Genomic DNA, 18,036 nt, shown 5'->3' with positions numbered 1-18,036 from the left:
CAATTTTTTGTTTGAAATAAAAGCATATTTGGATACAATTTAAAAAATAAAAACTTGAGTAAAATAAAAGTTTATTTAAATAAAGTAAGAAAGTTTAGGGATTTTAACCTAATGGAATTAAGGAGCTCACCTTAGAATTTGATCATATCAAATATGGATTAGTTCTGATTATTCGGATAATAGAAACCAAGGTCCCACAAATAAAATCCCAAACGTCAAGTCAAAGTATCAAACTGCATGTACAAAGCATACCATACAGGGGATCACAAATAATTGCTTGGCAGAGAACCCATCAAAATGATATTTTCATTGTCCTTGTGGTCCATCCCTTCTGCCTTTGTCCTTGAAAAAAGTCCAGAGAGGAAACCCACAGGTAACCCAGAACTTGACCTCTTCCCTAACAAGTCCAATGCTCCATTTGCCCCACGGATTAGACTATTTGAATGCCTCGTATCCTCATCTGCTGTAAGTAGTGCCCCACAAGGACAGTTTGCAATCTTTTTAAAGCAATGCTTATGGAAAACTGACCCACAGGATATACACTTTTCAATCTCACCTTCCTGTTAAATATTTAATGCCTTCAGATTGTAACAATGAAACCAATAATGCACAACTTTTTAGCTTTCTCAAGCAAAAAATGTAGTAAATATACTACTTTTTTTCTTTGCTACCAGAGGAAACTATACAGCATGTGTACAATTTGTAATGCTCAAGCTCAATGGTTCAGGCATTATTAACAATCCCAACTACAAAGATCATGGCAATAAAGACATCAGGATTATAAGAAAATTCTTATGGAAAAATTCATCTTGGAGCAATTGATTAGCTAGATAGTAAACAGCAATAACCGATAGGATGTATACTGACCTGAAAAGGAAAGATGAGAAATGATGGGTCATTACACGACTGGCGAGCACTGCAGGGGACTCCCACATCACAGCATATGAGGCATTGCTCTACGATATGCTCCCGAATTTTCCTTGATACAGTTTCCACCATCATAGGAAGAGCTGACATGAGAATTGATATATTTACTTCAGAGTCAAACCAACATAGAGAAGAAAGCCAAAAGCATGAAGGGGAGTACTAGAAAAAACATTAAATTTAAATCCTATGCTGCCAATTCAAAAATGAAACTGAATAAAGCTAGATAAAAGTGGAATTCCTCTTTTATTTCTCAAGCGATACATAGAATATGTTATATGAAGACTTCACTATCAGATAGGGGAACAGACAAACATTACTTTTAAAACATTTAACAGTCAAAAACTTCAAATTTTAGTTGTTTGTGTCTTTTTTTTTTTTTTTTTTTTTTGTAATTTTGCAGGTCACAGTCTTCCCAAAGGTGGCATTCTGCCTGCCCTTGTTGAAGCATATAGATTCAAAATAACAACCTCTAAATAGAAAGTGAATCATATAAAGTTCAGTAGAAAAAGAATCGGATAGATTCAATTTTTAGACAGATTTTTTCATGATTAGATAATCATAAATTCCAGCCTACCAAGGTTTCATGCTTTATAAATCATCACTGTTTCCACTAAGCACCAACTGTCTAACCCAACTACCATCACCATCATATGTGTGTGAGAGAGAAACCGCACTGATCTTAAAAGAAAACTAATAAAATACTCATAAACAGCTTATGGGGCAGTTTGCTTTTCATCCATTCTGTAGCCATGATTTATAAGGCAAAATAATAGCATAAGCAACAAAGCCCTCAGGGAAGGAGTAAACCACTAATATATTTAAAGCTGAAAATGCAATACAGTAACCTCCAATAAAAACCAGATGCTTGTGATGGGAAATTAACCTGCAAAAGCTCCTTTGGAAAGATCAATGAGATCCCTAAGTGCAAAAAAATCATTGCTTTCTAGAAGATATCTTCGAGATCCAAGTCCTTTGTTGATTGACATGCGAAATGGACAGCGAACATATGGAAGCATATTTCCTATTTTTTTCCTGATGCCCATAACATGGTGCAGGGCTGGAACTTTCGAAAACAGGAAAGGATTAACTGCACTAACACAAAGCATGGGCTACAAAAAGAAAAAAAAATAGTATTTTTGTTAAAACACCTGGCTTGACCTTAAGTATTGATTAAGTAAACATTTGGGAGATTAAAGTTGCACCTAAAAGAATTTCATTAAATGCATACAAAAGTCTGAATATAAACAAAAACTGCACAACAGATCCTGGTTGGGTGAGGAAGGAAGAAAATTCAAGCGCAGAGCCAATGACCCTAAAATAATTCTTGGGCTTCCTACCCAAAGCGATTTCAAGATCCATTGGAATATAATGAGAATCCATGTAAATCATGTTATGACCTTATCTTTAAATTTTGTTAAAAGTATGAAGAAGCAAGACTAAGGGAATTGCATTTTGAAGTAGGAGTAAAGATATCTACCTGAATGCACTAATTTCCATCCTGGATGGGCATATGCAAAACAATGCCTAATCCCGGTTGTCTTTAACATGCAATTCACCTATACCTAGATCCTACAAACATTTCATAAAAGCACCACAGTCCTTACCTGGTCATGTATAGAATCCAGATATGACTTAGCCAATTGAGAAACTGGATATCGAATAAAATCCCAATGATGCAACACTCTTGCTGGTAAGACTGCCATCTCATTTGTGTGACAGGAAGAACAAAACAACTGGCCAGTGTACTCACAAAGTCTAGGCTTTCCCCATCCAAATGATTGGACCAAATCTTGCATTAGAGTCATTCCATCATCAAAATGCTTGTGGCATCCAGCACAAGTGTAATGTTGAGCTTCTAAAATCTGTTTCATTGATTTAGGTGGTCGAATTTCGACAATAAGCGATATAGTCTTCCCTAAGGGAGAAATATTTTGTGTATCTTGCCCTCTTGAAAAATATGTAGACTGAGACAACAGGTGATTTGGTGGAGAGCTGCCAGGAAATGAATCTTGAGGAGACAAAAACCAAATCAATGCAGTTGGAGGACTAGAAGAAAACCTGGAATGTATAATGGAACGTAAACATTCTTGAATAAGAATGCTTCTTTCAGCAATAACAACAGGAGATGCATTCCCAAATATCTTTCTAGATTCCCTTTCTACAGATGACCAGGGAGGAGGAAGAATCCAACCTTGTTCAGAGAATAATGATTTCAAGCGACGATGGAGAGTACAGAAATCGCGGTATCTGCGTTCAACCTCCCAATGGTCATTGCCACACCACACTCTTATCTTATACACAGTGTATTCCTTGACCCCAACCAATCTTTCACTAAGGGAGACGTCTCCTTTCTTCTGCTTTGCGCCCACCACTTCAACACCATCTATTCTCAGCACATGTGCAGAGCGTGGGTAAGCATCATCTCCACCTGAAGTAGAAGCAGTTGACCCTCCATCTCTTAGAGGTACGGATAACTGTGATTGAAACATCCTATTGCCCTGAGAGAACATGAGTCCGGGAGAGTCAACAGACTCAAGCAAAATTTCTTCCATGTCATGAACAACCTCATCATAAAATTCGTTTAGCTCATGATTCTCCACCTGCATGATGTAGGGGATGGACAAAGAAGAATATTAGCATTTTAAAAAGCAATTTACGGGAGCACACTCACAAGGTTGATAAGCACTTAACAACACATAAGACAGTTGATCAATCACAAAGTCAAAAGTAGGTGGCACATCAATTTTGATAATAAACCATTACATAAATTGATGCATTCTCTGCTTAGGGAGCTCACTCCCAGCTACATCGCACAGAATGTTAAGTCTGTAGTCAGTACAATTAACAAAGTTCAATATACCACAACATTAGACAATTAACAACTATGGTAAGAATCATAGTCAGTTAGTTAATGCTGCAGCACATCTTAGAGCTTTCCACAAGTTTACCACTAAGTTATTATCCCAATTGAGTTGAGCAATGCATCATCATGCTTCTTGACCAAAGTATCCAGCCACCCAATAGTTTAAATAAGACAAATAAAACAAAAAACTTTTCCAGCCAGACCAAAATGATTTTGTCTAAGTTAATATTCATTCACTTTACTAGCAAATATGTATAAACATATCTAGCTGACATTTGCAATCCATAAGCAAATGAAAATCTTAACTAATCCAAAGTAATTAGGATACTAGCACCTGAAAGAAGAAAATTTACAAGTGAATCACCTTGGCTGGTCCAGAATGCTCTTCAAATACATCTGCTGGCACTGGGAGATTCTTGAATGTACTGCTCACAATACTTTCACACGTAGATGTAGGTGAATCTGGTTTGCCATCGTCAAACAGCTCTGCATTTATTTTTTGAGGAGAGTGTAGTGGATGGACACAACCAGCAAGGGGATCCAATTCTGCTTTACACTTGCCAATTTCCTGTCTTTCAGATAATTTACTCTCATCAGCAGCAGTCATTTCCTTAACATCAGAAGATTGATGCTGCCTTACCCTATCCACAACATCCAAACCTATCTCCACAGGAGCTTTTTCTACAGGAGGATCCTGCTCCATTGCAAAGACATCAGTAACAGAACAAGTTTCTAGATACTTCATGTCGTCATTGGCATCTTGGTGTTGATTTTTAGTAGCAGGAATATATTTCACATACTTCTCTTCCTCATGACCCCTTCGAGAACCCACTGCAATGACCAAAGAATTTTTTGCCTCTTCTACTAAATCATCAGCTACTTTTTTTTCATAACTCACAACAGGAATGTCTTTCACTTCTTCTACAAGCTTCGATTCACCTGAACTTGAAAAATAAATAGGAAATACACCGACATTCTCTTGTAATTCATCCCTACCTTGAAGTTTTTCCCTTGTGATGGATGCATCTAGTACGAAAGAAGTCAGATCATCCGAGCCCGCTTCTAGCTCAAAATCATCCCAATCATTGGCACCAAACGTCACAGACGAATTAATCCCCAAAGGATTCTCGTTCACATTCTTACTCTCATTCTCATTTGTATCTTTCTTCCTATAATAATAATAATAATTATTCCTAAACTCATCATCATCCGTCCCATGGTTATACATCGAATCTTCCCCTTCTGAATGCTCATATCTCGATGAATTCCCATCTTCCTCCCTTAACTCCGTATTCAAACATGATGAACTACCTTCCTCAACACTTTTAACATTAACAAATCTCCTTTCTTCTTCGATTCTGTCTTTTGGAAACTCAATTGTCCGATTGGATGGAACTTTCCCCTCCAAACTGAAATTCTCAAAATCATCATCTAATGAGAAACCACTAATACTCCTCACTGACCCGAACTCAGATTCTCCGAAACAATCATTAAATGTAGCTATTGAACTCGGCGTTCCAAGCGCCGAGTTCGCGCTGCAATAGCGTTCGAACTCGGATTCTCCGCAAGATGAATAGTGCGGCGACGATGTCATCGAGAATTTTAATCAAACGAATCGACGGTTGTGATCCGATTTACGAGAGCGAGAGAGAGAGAGAGGGAGAATCAGAGATTAATCTGTTGAATCCGATCTGATAGAAATAGAAAGGGGTGATGTCAGCTTAGGGTTTGGTTTGATTAACGTCAAGAGTGGAGTAATCGGAAAGCGTCAAACCGGAGAGGATTGAGAAACTGAAATGAAAGATTTTGACTGACCGTTATGCCGCCGGGGCTTACAGTTAGAGACAAATCAGATTTCTGGAGGTGTGCGTGACTTTGAGATTTTTGTTTTGTTTGATATCAAGGCAACCGCGTGTGATTCGTAAAATGAGAAATGGCATGAATATTGATGAAAAATGTTAATTTTCTTTTTTTTTTCTTCTTCCATCTATATAAAAGTAGCGTATATCACACCAATTATAATTTTTTAAAAAAAGTTTTTTTTTCCACTATTACATGATTTACTTTGGACTACAAATGAATACATAGTACAATTATATATATATATATATATATATTTGGATAAATTATATTTTATTTATTCAATCAAGTAAAGTTTTGTTACAACTATCTGTCTTTACAATTAACTACCAGTCTTATTTTAACCATAACGATAGAATCGAATCAAATATTAAATTATTCAAGATTTTGAATTATTAGGTTAATAGTTTAACCATTAGGTTAATGAATCAATTGTCAATTTAATAAAAAATATTATAAAAATATAAATATTTTAAAATTTTAAAATTTAAATTTTTAATAAAATTATAATTTAATAATTCAATCATAAAATTATAGATTTTAAATATAAAATTTATAGAACAATTAATTACTAATCAAAAACAAAATTACTTAAAATTTTAGTAAAATCATATTTTATATTTTAATAGTTAGAAATAATATTATATTTTAATAAATAGAATAAATAATTATTATTTATATTTATTAAATATAAATATTAGTTATTAATATATAATAATTAATTTTTATGTAATAAAAAAGAAATATCTATATATAAAATTAATAAAAAGAAAATATTTATATTTATATGAAAATTAATAAAAAGAAAAGTAAAATCATTTTTATATTTTTTATATGAATGTAGATTTTTTTATTAATTTTACATATATAAATTTTCTTTTATTAATTATTTACTATCATAGTCAAGTGATTAATCGTTTTTATTAATATTTTATTTTTTATTAGTTTTATATATTATTATTTTTATAATTATTTTTAATTATGGTATCAATTAAATTAATAAAATTTTTTGTTAGATAATATTTTTTTAAAAAAAATTATTTATTTTTATAAATGTATAAGTTTTTTTATAATATCATTATCTACGTGTCTCAAAATATGCCTACATATTATTAATATAATGATGCAAAAACTTTGATAATAAAAATAAAAATTGAGGGGTTTATTTAGATAAATAGTAGTATAATAGTTTAATTATATTATTTTGAATATTTGAAGGGTTTTTTTTTTATATTTTAACTAAATTTATTAGTTGGTATTGAACCAGTTCAGTTAAAAAAAATTATATGATTTATTGGTTTATTATGTAAACTGTCAGTTTACAATGATTTAAAACGATTTAATTGTAAAACTGATCTAATTATAAAATCGAACTGATTTCAACATCAATTCACCCAATCGAATCGATAGTCCAATCCGATTCAAATAACTATAATTCTAACGTAGCCACATTAAAGTTTCAAATATCACATAACTCTTTACATAACTCTTTATTGATTGTATCTACAACAATATGACTCGACCCTTGTAATTGCATTCAAATAGCATCTTTAATTCGATTTTATATATATGTTGTTGTCTCCTCTTTTTGCTTGAATATCTTGGCTAGTCTCAAAATGATGGATATCAATGTTTTTGCCTTCAATCTAATTGTTGCCCAATGTAATTATAAACCCTAATTCTCCACTATTCTGCGAATTTTGCAAAATTGAAGCAACCGTTGCCAAACTTCTTTTGAGTAGGCACAGCCAAAGAACATACGATCCCTTGTTTCTGCTTCAGTTTTGCATAACTAGCACCTGTCATCAGTTTCCATTCCCATGCTCTCAGCCTATCTTTGATTGATAGTCAATTCATTATAACCATTTAAGAGATCAATGAATGCTTAAAGATATAGTATGTGAACCATATTAGCATGTGCCATCTGACATTTTCTTAAGCCTAAGGATCATTCACGCAATAGCAATAGAATAGCTATTATTTGGAAAAAGCTAAACTTCTACTCTATTTTCCAACTTAATGAACTGCCAAGCAATTTGCCTTAGTTGCAACAATTTCTTCCAACTTCAGTTGCTGTTTAGCTGAATTGGAACTTGCCCGACACTTCTTCCTTTTATAGCATAAGCATTAGCCATGCAATCCGTAATGAACAAGCCTTTATGAAAATGGGCCATATGTTTTTCAAGAGACGGGCTTGATTCTTGGATATTAAATCTTTGAATCTTAATCATCTTTCCAATTTAAGATAACAAATTGCTTTCCAACTAACATTGGTTCCTTTAGCTGTTTTTGTTTTCCTGTTCCATAAAAAGGCTGGTCAAAGTTGGTTAATCTTCTTTACCAAATGCTTAGGCAAGATAAAATGTCTACACCAATAATTCTGCATTCTGCCAGCATATGAAAATTGTTTTGTAACCCAACTTTTAATTCTAACTGTAAACTTTTCTATCAATGAAGTGCAATCTTTTTTCTACGAGTCATCTAGTGATCAATAGGACGCTTAAATATCTGATTGGAAGTGTGTCAATCCTAAATCAAGAAGTTTGAAATGGCTAGTAATTCATGTCTGTCAATTCCAGTATGAAATAGCTTACTTTTTGCATAATTTAGTTACAGTCTTAAAAATGTGTAAAATGCTTGCAGCACCTCTGTCACCCCATCTCTTATATTTTTTAATTGAGCTGAATAAATAATTTTAATAAAAATTTAATATTTATTTAATAAATAAGTTGATCTAAAAAAAGTATACATAACTTTTCATGAACAAATTTATTTGTCTCAGTTATAAGACTGTTTATCGATTAATTAAATACTAATTTACAGTTCATCCATTGTTCACAATAATAAAATAATGATATTATTATATTCTATCATTATTCATTTTATTGATATATTTATTTATATTTATATTTAATTTTTTAAGATATTGTTTTTAAAATGATAAACTTGTTTAATTAACTTATTTTTTAAATTTTATTTTAATATCATTTATTTATTTATTTATTTATGAACAGTTGTTTTATTCACAACTATATTTAATTATATGCTCTTAAATATATTTATTTCATATTCATAAATAAAATCATTTAATTTAAATAAATTATTTACATAATTATATCAAATTTTAAACAAATCGAACTCGAACATTATGTCAAAAAATTTAGTGACTAGGAATTGATCTTAAACAACTTTAAAAATGAACAAATGATCATAAATAGAACCAAATGGCTCGTTTACAGTCCTTTGGCTTTCTTTTTTTTTTTTTTTAAGAAATAAGTTATCATTTAAAACTTCATCCTAAAATAACTTTTTAAAATCCTAAAAAAATTATTTCTAGCTCATATAATATAGTATTTTTAAAAATATTGTTTCAAATTACGAATTAGAAAATTTGAATTGCAATTTTTGTTTTAAAGCATAAATATAGCATTTAAAGTGTTTTTGTCGAAATTTGGTAGATGTATAGATTATCAAATAGGAAACTCATATTGATAATAGAAATGAAATCGATTCGAGTTAAGTAAATATTAAGTTATGCTTGAATTTAAGTTAGATTACAAAGTTTAAGTTTAAATCAGGTTCTGTTATTTTTTATACTTCAATTCAAATTTTATAAAATTATAAAAAGGTAGATAAAGGTTAATATATAAAACTTTTATGTATGACTAGATTAATTCATCTATAAATAAAAGGTAATAAATTGCTGTTTTGGCAACTTAGGTTTTTGAATTTTGGATAAGTAATTATCTTTTTATTTTTTGGTATTTGAAGTTATTAGATATTGAATCCTTATTATTAAAACTAAAAATATAATACTCTATCATTTATTAAATTACAAAGAAACTAGCACAAAGAAAAATACTAATTATTAAATTACACATATAGCTCTTGCAAAATTTAATCATTCAAATTTTCACAAACTCACATATATATCCTAAAGACTCTTGTGAAGAAAATTAAAAAACTTTTTTATCTAATTATCATTTATAGTTATAAACACTATTGTAAAGAAAATACTAATTATTTATACTAATTGTTAAACTCCCAAATTGTTCATTTAAAATTTCACATTTTTAAACCCAAATTGCTCCTTTAAGCTTTCATAAACTCAAATATATCTCAAGTACACTTCTCAAGAGAAAAAAGCCTCTACTTTTTTTTTTTTTAAGAAAAATCTCAAGGTAAATAAGTTATTTAATTTTTTAAGTCAAAATAAAATATATCATATTTGATAATTAAAATAGATGATTATAGATCGTACATTCAAAATAATTTCAATAAATAATCGCAAATAAAATTCGGACTCAAAATTTTTTTATCGAAAAAGATGAGCCTTTATCTAACTTTCATTTAGAGGATAGATGTTTCATTTTAAAACTTTAAAATTTAATTAAACTTATACATGAGTATTTAACTCAATAATAAATGTGTACATTTTTTAATCGAGAAATTCAAATAAAAAGATTAAAATATTAACTTTTTTTTTTCTCACCTAACCGAATCTAAAACCATAAACCCCAGAAATCCAAGCTAAGTCCAAAGCCAAAAAGAAGCTAACAGCCAAACTCGTTCTCCGGCAATGGTGACATCAATCGAAGCAGCAGTGGAATTGTTGTGCCAAATCAAGTCAAAGGAGCGGCCGGTGTGGCTCGTGCCAAAACAGGAGTTCTCACAAGCGGTTCGCGCGGCGTCGAAGCAGCTCTTCTCGAGTCTGAAACCGCACAGCCCGCACGCTCCATTTGATCAGCTTCTGATCGAGGGGTTCGACGCGGAGCAGATATGGCAGCAGATTGATCTCCAATCGATGCCGCTGCTATCCACCCTTCGCCGCGAGGTCAAGAAATTCGAGAAGCATCTCGAGGAGATTTCCAAGCTTAAAGAAGCTGTAGAAGGAGGAAAGAAGAAGAAGAAGGTTCTAGAAGAGAATGAGAATGATAATGTTTTTGTTTACGATGATGATGACGAGGAAGACGATGAAGATATGGATATGGACGAAGATGGAGATGATGATAATCATGATGATGGTGAAGAGGAGGAGGAGAGAGGAAGGGAAGAAGATGATGAGAGTGAAGCAGAGGAAAAAAGAGGGATAGAGGATAAATTTTTGAAGACCAAGGAATTGCAAGAGTACTTAGAGGAGGATGAAGCTAGAGAATTTGGCTTCAAGAAGAAGAACACAAAGACAGAAACTAAGAAGGACGAAGAAGACTCAGAAGATGATGAAGAAGAAGGAGAAGAAAATGATGATGATAATGACGAGGCAGATGAGGAGGAAGATGAGGTAAGAACATTTTTCCTTTTTTTCATTTGGTTATTGTTTGAGAATTTTCTTTATTAGAATTTAATGCAATTTGTATTATGCAGCTCGGACTCTTTGATGGAGATTATGAAGTTGAAGAAGACAACTTGGAAAATGCCAGGTTCGGTTTGCGAGTTATGTTTATCATTTTGTTATCTTTACTTTGTTTCATTCTCTGTTCCTCCTTCCACTGAAATGAAATTTTACTATATTTAATAACTGAATCTAGTTATTTCTTAATTTTGCTACCGATAGTAATGCATTACTGGTAATGCTTTCATTTGTTGCATGATGCTTAGCATTATAGTATCCACATAAGAACTATTACTGAGTTTCCACTTTGTTTTTGCTGCATAATTGTTTCTAAAATTATGAAAACAATATTTTGATGCAACAATAACTGATGCTGTTAATGGTATTGGCATTGCACCACAAAAATATCTGCTGTAGTTAGACATCACTACTAATTTTGTCACTTCTGCCATTATAAGTGACGATGTTTCTGCTTCCTATTTATTTGGAATCCACTAGTCTATGAGTTGGTAATGCATGTACTGTTTTAAGTTATGTACCTCATTGTTTTAAAATCAATCTAAAACATGTATCAGTCATACCTCTGCAGTAACTTCCTGCAAAAAGGAAAATTTCCTCTTTCTATTTGGATTTTTCACATAGCAAAATGATTGAAAGAAGTCCAATCATCACCTCTCTTTTGCCCTGGTGTGATATGATGCTTCCTTAATGCAGTTTGGATGGTTTCTATTTCTCTAGCATTATTTTCTTGATGTTATTGTATGCAATAATTGCGCCACATATCATTCGCACTTGCTTCGTTCTAAATTTTAACCGTCAGTTGACCTTTTATTTCCTTTCTTAAACCTTGTGCCCTTGTTATATTCAGATATGAAGATTTTTTCAGCAGGAAAAAGAATAAGGGTTCCAAGGAGAAAGCCAAATCTAGAGACAGGTTGGAAGAAGATTCAAGATCAGATGATGAACAAGATGTTGATAAGGTAGCGGGAAATTGGGTTTTGTATTCTCTTGGTGTATAATATATGAATATATAATGGAACTTCACATACAGGACTGATAACTAGATTTTGGCACATCCCTACAAGGGTGGAAGAGGGAAAATAGTTAAAATGAAAAAAAAAAGTGAAAATATTTGGTGAAAGGAAGAAAAGAAGTTATCTTACAATAGGAATGGATAACTTTTTTTTTCCAATCGCCTGGGAAATTTTCAAAAAAAATTAGTTCAATTATGATCTAAATCATCATTTATAGGAAGATTATATAACATTTATATCCTTGATTCTGTATATTTGCTATGACTTGTTTTTTCTGTAAATTTACCGAGTCGGTATTACTTGACTTCTAACGTCAAACTTGATCAGGAGCTTTATACATGTAGTATAGACATATAATATTTCAGTCAATAATACTGCATATATTGATTTTACTGGACGAAATTTTTTTTTCTTTTACAGAGAAAGGGTGGTCTTTCTACACATGAAAAAGATCTTGAAAAACTTAGATCTAAAATAGAGCAGATGGAGAAAGCAAACTTGGATCCAAAAATTTGGACAATGCATGGAGAGGTAACTTTGTCGCAAATTAATTGTATAAGCTCTCTTAGTATTCTTTAGTACATGTGTGTTTGGAAAGAATCAGATTATTTATACTAATTTTTTTAATAACAGGTAACTGCTGTACAAAGGCAAAAGAATAGTGCGTTAGAAGTTGATTTAGATTTTGAGCACAATGTCAGGCCTGCCCCTGTAATCACAGAGGAGGTTACTGCATCACTTGAAGATTTGATTAAGACTAGGATCAGTCAGGTAAGCTTCTTGCCCAACAGCTGGAATTTGGAATTGTTCTTTAGTAAATTTATTAACTTATCTCCGATGTTTACATCAAAATGTTTATAGTAAATTGTGAAATGTATGTACTTGTCTCTAAAAACTGCAGCACTGCCTATCTTTCCGTTTCATATATCTCTTTAACCCAGTTAAGTTTGTTGAGTGCTTGAAGAGTTCTACATATAACTAAAGTATAGATGGCTTGGTATGTAATAAGTTTATGTAGCTAGACATTTTTTTTATGTTTGTAAATGAATGCATTATTTTCCTAAAATTTTGTGCCTGTTGATGCGTGTTAGCTGATATGTCTGAAATTCTAGATTTTGTTTTAAGTTGATAAATAATTTTACTCTTAGTGATTGTATTGCTTGGATTTGTTAATAATTTAAAATATACATGCTCTTAAGAATGTTAAGGATTCGTGGCATTTAAACTTCTATGTTTGCCTTACATTTTTCTTACTTTTTTTTTACTGTGTAGTTAATGAGATAGTCTTATGCAAATTGAAGTGCTTCTTTGATCCTTGTGGTTTTAATTTATCAAAAAATCATAAATTCTCATTATTTTCCACACTCCAAGAAAGGGGCTGTTTACTGCTAACAAATAATAATGTTATGATTTTATGTAGGAGTGGTTTGATGATGTTCAAAAGGCTCCCACTTTATCTTCTAAAGCACCTAGAGAGACCAAAGAACTGGTAAGTTGTAATTAATCATTAATGGTTTCTTTTAAGGTTTTGACATTTTGTGTCTTTTTTTTTTTTTTTCTAATGACTGAAATTAATTATTTCAAGCACATCTTTGTAATATTGCAGGATGAGAATAAGAGTAAGAAGGGTCTTGCTGAAGTTTATGAGGTTTGCATGCAATGTGATTGTCATATATGGCTAAATGTTATATTAGATTAAAACATCCTCTCCTATTACCGTCCTGTGCTTTTTTTTGTATTTCTCATTCACACTCCAGCTTTTTTATATATGCTCAAGAATCATGAATGATAATTGTAATTTAGAATCTTTTAATCTTTTTCTTCTTTTAAATTGTAAAAACTGTATAATCTTTGTAGGAAGAATTTGTCCAGAAGACAGATCCAGCCTCTGCCCCATTGACCTCTCAGATGAACTAAAGAAAGAGGTAAATATTATATAGTTTTGCCCTCTGATACCGTAGTCCCACAGCATTCCAGTCAAGAATTCACCTTTTAGATTTGTTTTTATGTTTGATATTCAGACATCTCAGTGGTTTTTTTCCTGTATTTTCTTTTGCCAGGCCAGTATGCTGTTGAAGAAACTTTGCTTGAAGTTGGATGCTCTTTCTCATTTTCACTTTACTCCAAAGCCTGTATGCTTCTCATTTGGTTTCCTGATTGCTATATACAGTCAGAACAAATCAGCTTGCCAGAGTGTTTAGTATATGATGTCTTGATTTCTATAGGTTGTTGAGGACATGTCTATACAAAAAAATGTCCCCGCCCTTGCCATGGAAGAGGTACAAAGGTTTCCCAATTATTTTTTAAGAATCTGGTCTTCTCATAGTTTACAATTACTCACATGTCTATGTGTGTGTGTGTGTGTGTATATATATATATATGTATGTATGTATGTATGTATGTATATATGCTTATTTATTAATTTTCCTTGGTTAGATTGCACCTATGGCCATCTTAGATGCAGCTATGCTTGCTCCCGAAGAAGTTTTTTCTGGTAAAGGTGACATTAAAGAAGAAGCAGAACTCACAAAGGTGGAAAGGAAGAGGAGGAGGGCTAACAAGAAAAGGAAGTTTAAGGGTAAGCAAATTAAAATTTCTTGAGCATCATTAAAAGTAAAAACAATAACTAATACTTTGCTTTGACTGTAATGAAATTTAGGGACTTTTAATGTCCCATGCTTTGTATATCAAAACCTGCTGAAAAAATATCACGTAAACTTGTATTGGAACAGTTTTGGCAAATAAGCATTTCCTGCTAATGGTTTTGTGCACAACCTCTCACAAGCTTATCATTCTTCTTTTGCTACTCCAATTATTTAAACGTCCAATGATGGGATATACTTAGTTTTGGTAATTGAATGATTATAACGTGAAAAGAATAGGGTCTAGTAGCCAAGGCATCAGCTGATCCGGTTAACATTGGTTCCTGGCTCCCTAGCCCTTATGTTTATCTTGTTAAGCTTTTGGTTTATGTTTTAAATTTTGATTCATTTCAACAATCAACTTTTGCCACCATGATTACAGCTGAAGCAACGAAAAGAATGGCTACAAAGCCACGAGAGAACACAGCACTCAACAACGATGAAGGTGGCTATTCTATCTACTATTTTCCTTTGTAAATCTTAACTATAGAAATTAGTTAAATATTTTTCCTTTCTCAAACACTTCATACTATTTGCAGGCAAGGAAGAACAGTGACTTACTTTCCTCAAGTATGGGAGATCTCCTGAATCCTTTCAATTTGTGTTTTGAAGTTTCGGACATGAAGACGTATTTAAAAGAAGATGCACTGGGCGAAGCCTGGAAACGTTTTTCCAATTAAAAAAAAATGGAAGACAAGTCATGCTTGGGTTCATCCTTAATGTTACAGCTATCAATATCTAGGTCTTTTAGCTAGGGAAACAAATACAAAGAGGTGAGTGGGAAGTCAACCGAAAGCAGATACAGGGATTTTACTCTTTAAGGATAGATATGGATATTATACAAGTTTTGGTAGATAATTTGGTGAGATAATGTTTAATGTTTAAACAACCAGATGGCAGCATTTGTGCGAAATCAAGTCATTAATTGCCTTTTTCTTTTTTTAACAAATTCAGCTCATATAAATTTTTTTTGCTTTGCCAATCTTGTTTATTTAAGAATTAAAGTGAACCTGTACATTATCATGTCAAAGCAACAACGAAGGGTGAAAAAAGAACCATGGCCAGAGTATATGAGATATTGTTGTTGCTGTAATTTAAAATTATTACCTTCAAGAAATTGCTTTATGGCTCTGTGTCTAATTTTTCGTGTGGACTTCCAAAATTTGCTACAATTTGTGTGGTGGAAACTAATTTGTTGAAGACTAGCTCTGGAATTTAATCGCCTAGTTGGCTACAATGTATATAAGGGTACTCCTATTGAGATTCAGAGTGTTATGATGCCGCAAATCCAATGCCTACTTTTTATTTAAAATAAGTTTCTCGAAATAAGTTTATTTTTAGTTTATGAAAAGAAATCCAAGTTTTTTTTGGTTTTCATTTTTATAGAAAATAAAGAATAATGAAAAATTTTATTTGGTTGAAAAATAAAAATGAAAAAAAAAAAAAAAGAGAATATTAATTCCATAAAAGTTGAAATTTACTATTGAAAAATGTTTTTAGCTCCTATCTCAAGGAATTATTGAACCCATTTCTTTTTTACGAGCATTCAAAGCGTTTTATGTCGATAAAAGATGAGAACAAATTTATAAAAAGTTGAGATTAATTATTAATTATAAGCTTCTTAATTTTTTTTATTGCAGATGACAAGTTTCTTCTCTCAAAAAGACTTTTCTTTTTTTTTCTGGAAGAATTGTCATAAGCAAAGTTGTTATCAAAATTTAACCAGAAATCAAAATTTTGACGGTTAGTATTCATCGTTAGAAAAGATACAAAACAACCTTTTATATTCCGCAACATCATTTTCAATAGCTTCATCACTATTTCACAAAGTACTTTGTTTCAGATAAACAGATACATCCACAGTTACTTGTTAATTTTCAACCCATTGTACAACGGTATGGAATCATGTTAGAAAGGAAATGAAATTAGGCACCTCAGAAATCGATTTCCTTCGAATGCACCTCAAAGATCGACAATATATTGCTTAATCACACGTTGTCTAAGCCCTTGAAGATTTTTCTGAGAAAATCTATTGAGAAGACAAGTCCAGTAATTTCTCGAAATTGTCAATTATGAGTGAATTCCTGCCAAACTTGGCATAGTTGACAAATTCTCTCAAACAAAATTTCAAACAAAAAAATCCATCAATGATCCCAAAATTAAACATAGTCAATAAAGATTCTCAAGCAAAAGTTAAAGTCACTTCCAATGTTTCAAATTTCCTTTGATGACAAAAGAATTTTACATACTGATAACAGTGATAAATTTTGGTCAATAATTTTATTGAAAGAAAAATATAAAAAATGACAGATATGTGAAATTAGAAATCTGCTATCACTTTATTCTCAATGAGATACTTGCAAATAAATATGAAATCCAAATATTTGAGTTTCATGCTATTATTTTCTTATAAAATTAAATATATCAATTTTTGTGCAAATACTTAATTAAAAAAAAAAAAGACAATGTTGAATACATAACTATTAAGGGTGAAAAAAAAATTAAGAAAATTGAAATTGATTCGTAATCGGAGTGCTAGGTTTGGTTCAATCGATTTTTTTTATTCGATTCAGATTAAGTTTGAATTTTAAAAATATATATTAAGTTTGAATCAAATTTTAGATTAAGAAATCAAAAATAAAAAAAAAATCGAATTGAACCAAATTGAACTTAATTATATATTTTTATTAGATTTTATATATTTTTAAAATTTTTATAAAATAAAAATAATTATTTTATACCTAAATCTATTTAAATATATTAAAAAATCATATAAAAATAATATATAAAAATTAAAAAATTAATAACCTATGAACCAAACCAAATCGAATCGGTAGAATTTAGTTTGGATTGAATTGTATGAAAATTTAGTTCAAATTTTAATCGAATTTTAAAAATTAATAATTTTATGCATTATTCGAAAAATTAAACCAAATTTAATTTGATCCGAACCATTATCACCTCTAACAACTGTTATAAATAGCATAATGCTTTTCAAAGTATTTCTTCACAATCAAACATATAAAAAGGAAATGATAATTTCATTCCAGATATGCTATTCGAACCTAATCCATTAAAGCTTTTGAAGATCATTCCAATAATAGCAATAACGAATTCCCCCTGATTTCTTTCAACCTTTTTCATCAAAGTTAAAATCTCCAACAATCTTCAAACCCTTCTTCTCTAAAGAGCCTACCCTTCCAAACCCTTGACTTGCCTAATAACTAGAACATTTTAGTTGATTGACTTTTTCTAGAACTCCAGCAACTTATGGCAACAAACACTCTTGATGGAAAAGCACATCATCTCTTATTTAATTATCAAACTAAGATTCTTAGAACATTTCGTGATATCTCCATCCAATCTTTAGCATTGAAT

General features: G+C 31.3%; 1 protein-coding gene and 1 pseudogene across 4 annotated transcripts; one reads left to right on the top strand and one right to left on the bottom strand.

The window, feature by feature from the left end:
* Positions 1–54: 54 nt before the first annotated feature.
* LOC111289560 (Phox (PX) domain-containing protein) lies at positions 55–5,706 on the bottom strand. 3 transcript variants are annotated; one of them, XM_022880703.2, is made up of 6 exons: positions 5,606–5,706; positions 4,155–5,481; positions 2,532–3,527; positions 1,811–2,036; positions 868–1,010; positions 55–560 (listed from the first exon to the last, which is right to left on the bottom strand). In XM_022880703.2, exons 2-6 carry the CDS (start codon positions 5,382–5,384, stop codon positions 264–266), a joined length of 2,892 nt encoding a protein of 963 aa, XP_022736438.2. In that variant the 5' UTR covers positions 5,385–5,481; positions 5,606–5,706; the 3' UTR covers positions 55–263. The 3 variants fall into 3 exon arrangements, with proteins under 3 accessions (XP_022736438.2, XP_022736436.2, XP_022736439.2); XM_022880701.2 differs by having other exon boundaries at positions 4,155–5,706; XM_022880704.2 differs by lacking the exon at positions 55–560 and adding an exon at positions 567–746 and having other exon boundaries at positions 4,155–5,706.
* A 4,422-nt stretch (positions 5,707–10,128) lies between these two features.
* On the top strand, positions 10,129–15,596 carry LOC111290339 (M phase phosphoprotein 10-like; annotated as a pseudogene). The gene is made up of 13 exons (XR_016346492.1): positions 10,129–10,931; positions 11,015–11,070; positions 11,851–11,962; positions 12,437–12,547; positions 12,650–12,787; positions 13,437–13,505; positions 13,623–13,664; positions 13,874–13,941; positions 14,077–14,148; positions 14,242–14,295; positions 14,453–14,594; positions 15,041–15,103; positions 15,198–15,596. The product of XR_016346492.1 is annotated as a M phase phosphoprotein 10-like (transcript).
* The last annotated feature ends 2,440 nt before the right edge of the window (positions 15,597–18,036 follow it).

Source organism: Durio zibethinus, chromosome 11 (genome assembly GCF_047325235.1).
Source record: "Durio zibethinus cultivar Kanyao isolate XHJ-2024 chromosome 11, ASM4732523v1, whole genome shotgun sequence".
Classification (NCBI taxonomy): Eukaryota; Viridiplantae; Streptophyta; class Magnoliopsida; order Malvales; family Malvaceae; genus Durio; species Durio zibethinus.
The sequence above is the reverse complement of the archived record's forward strand: the minus strand, read 5'-3'. Positions and strand labels throughout refer to the sequence as shown.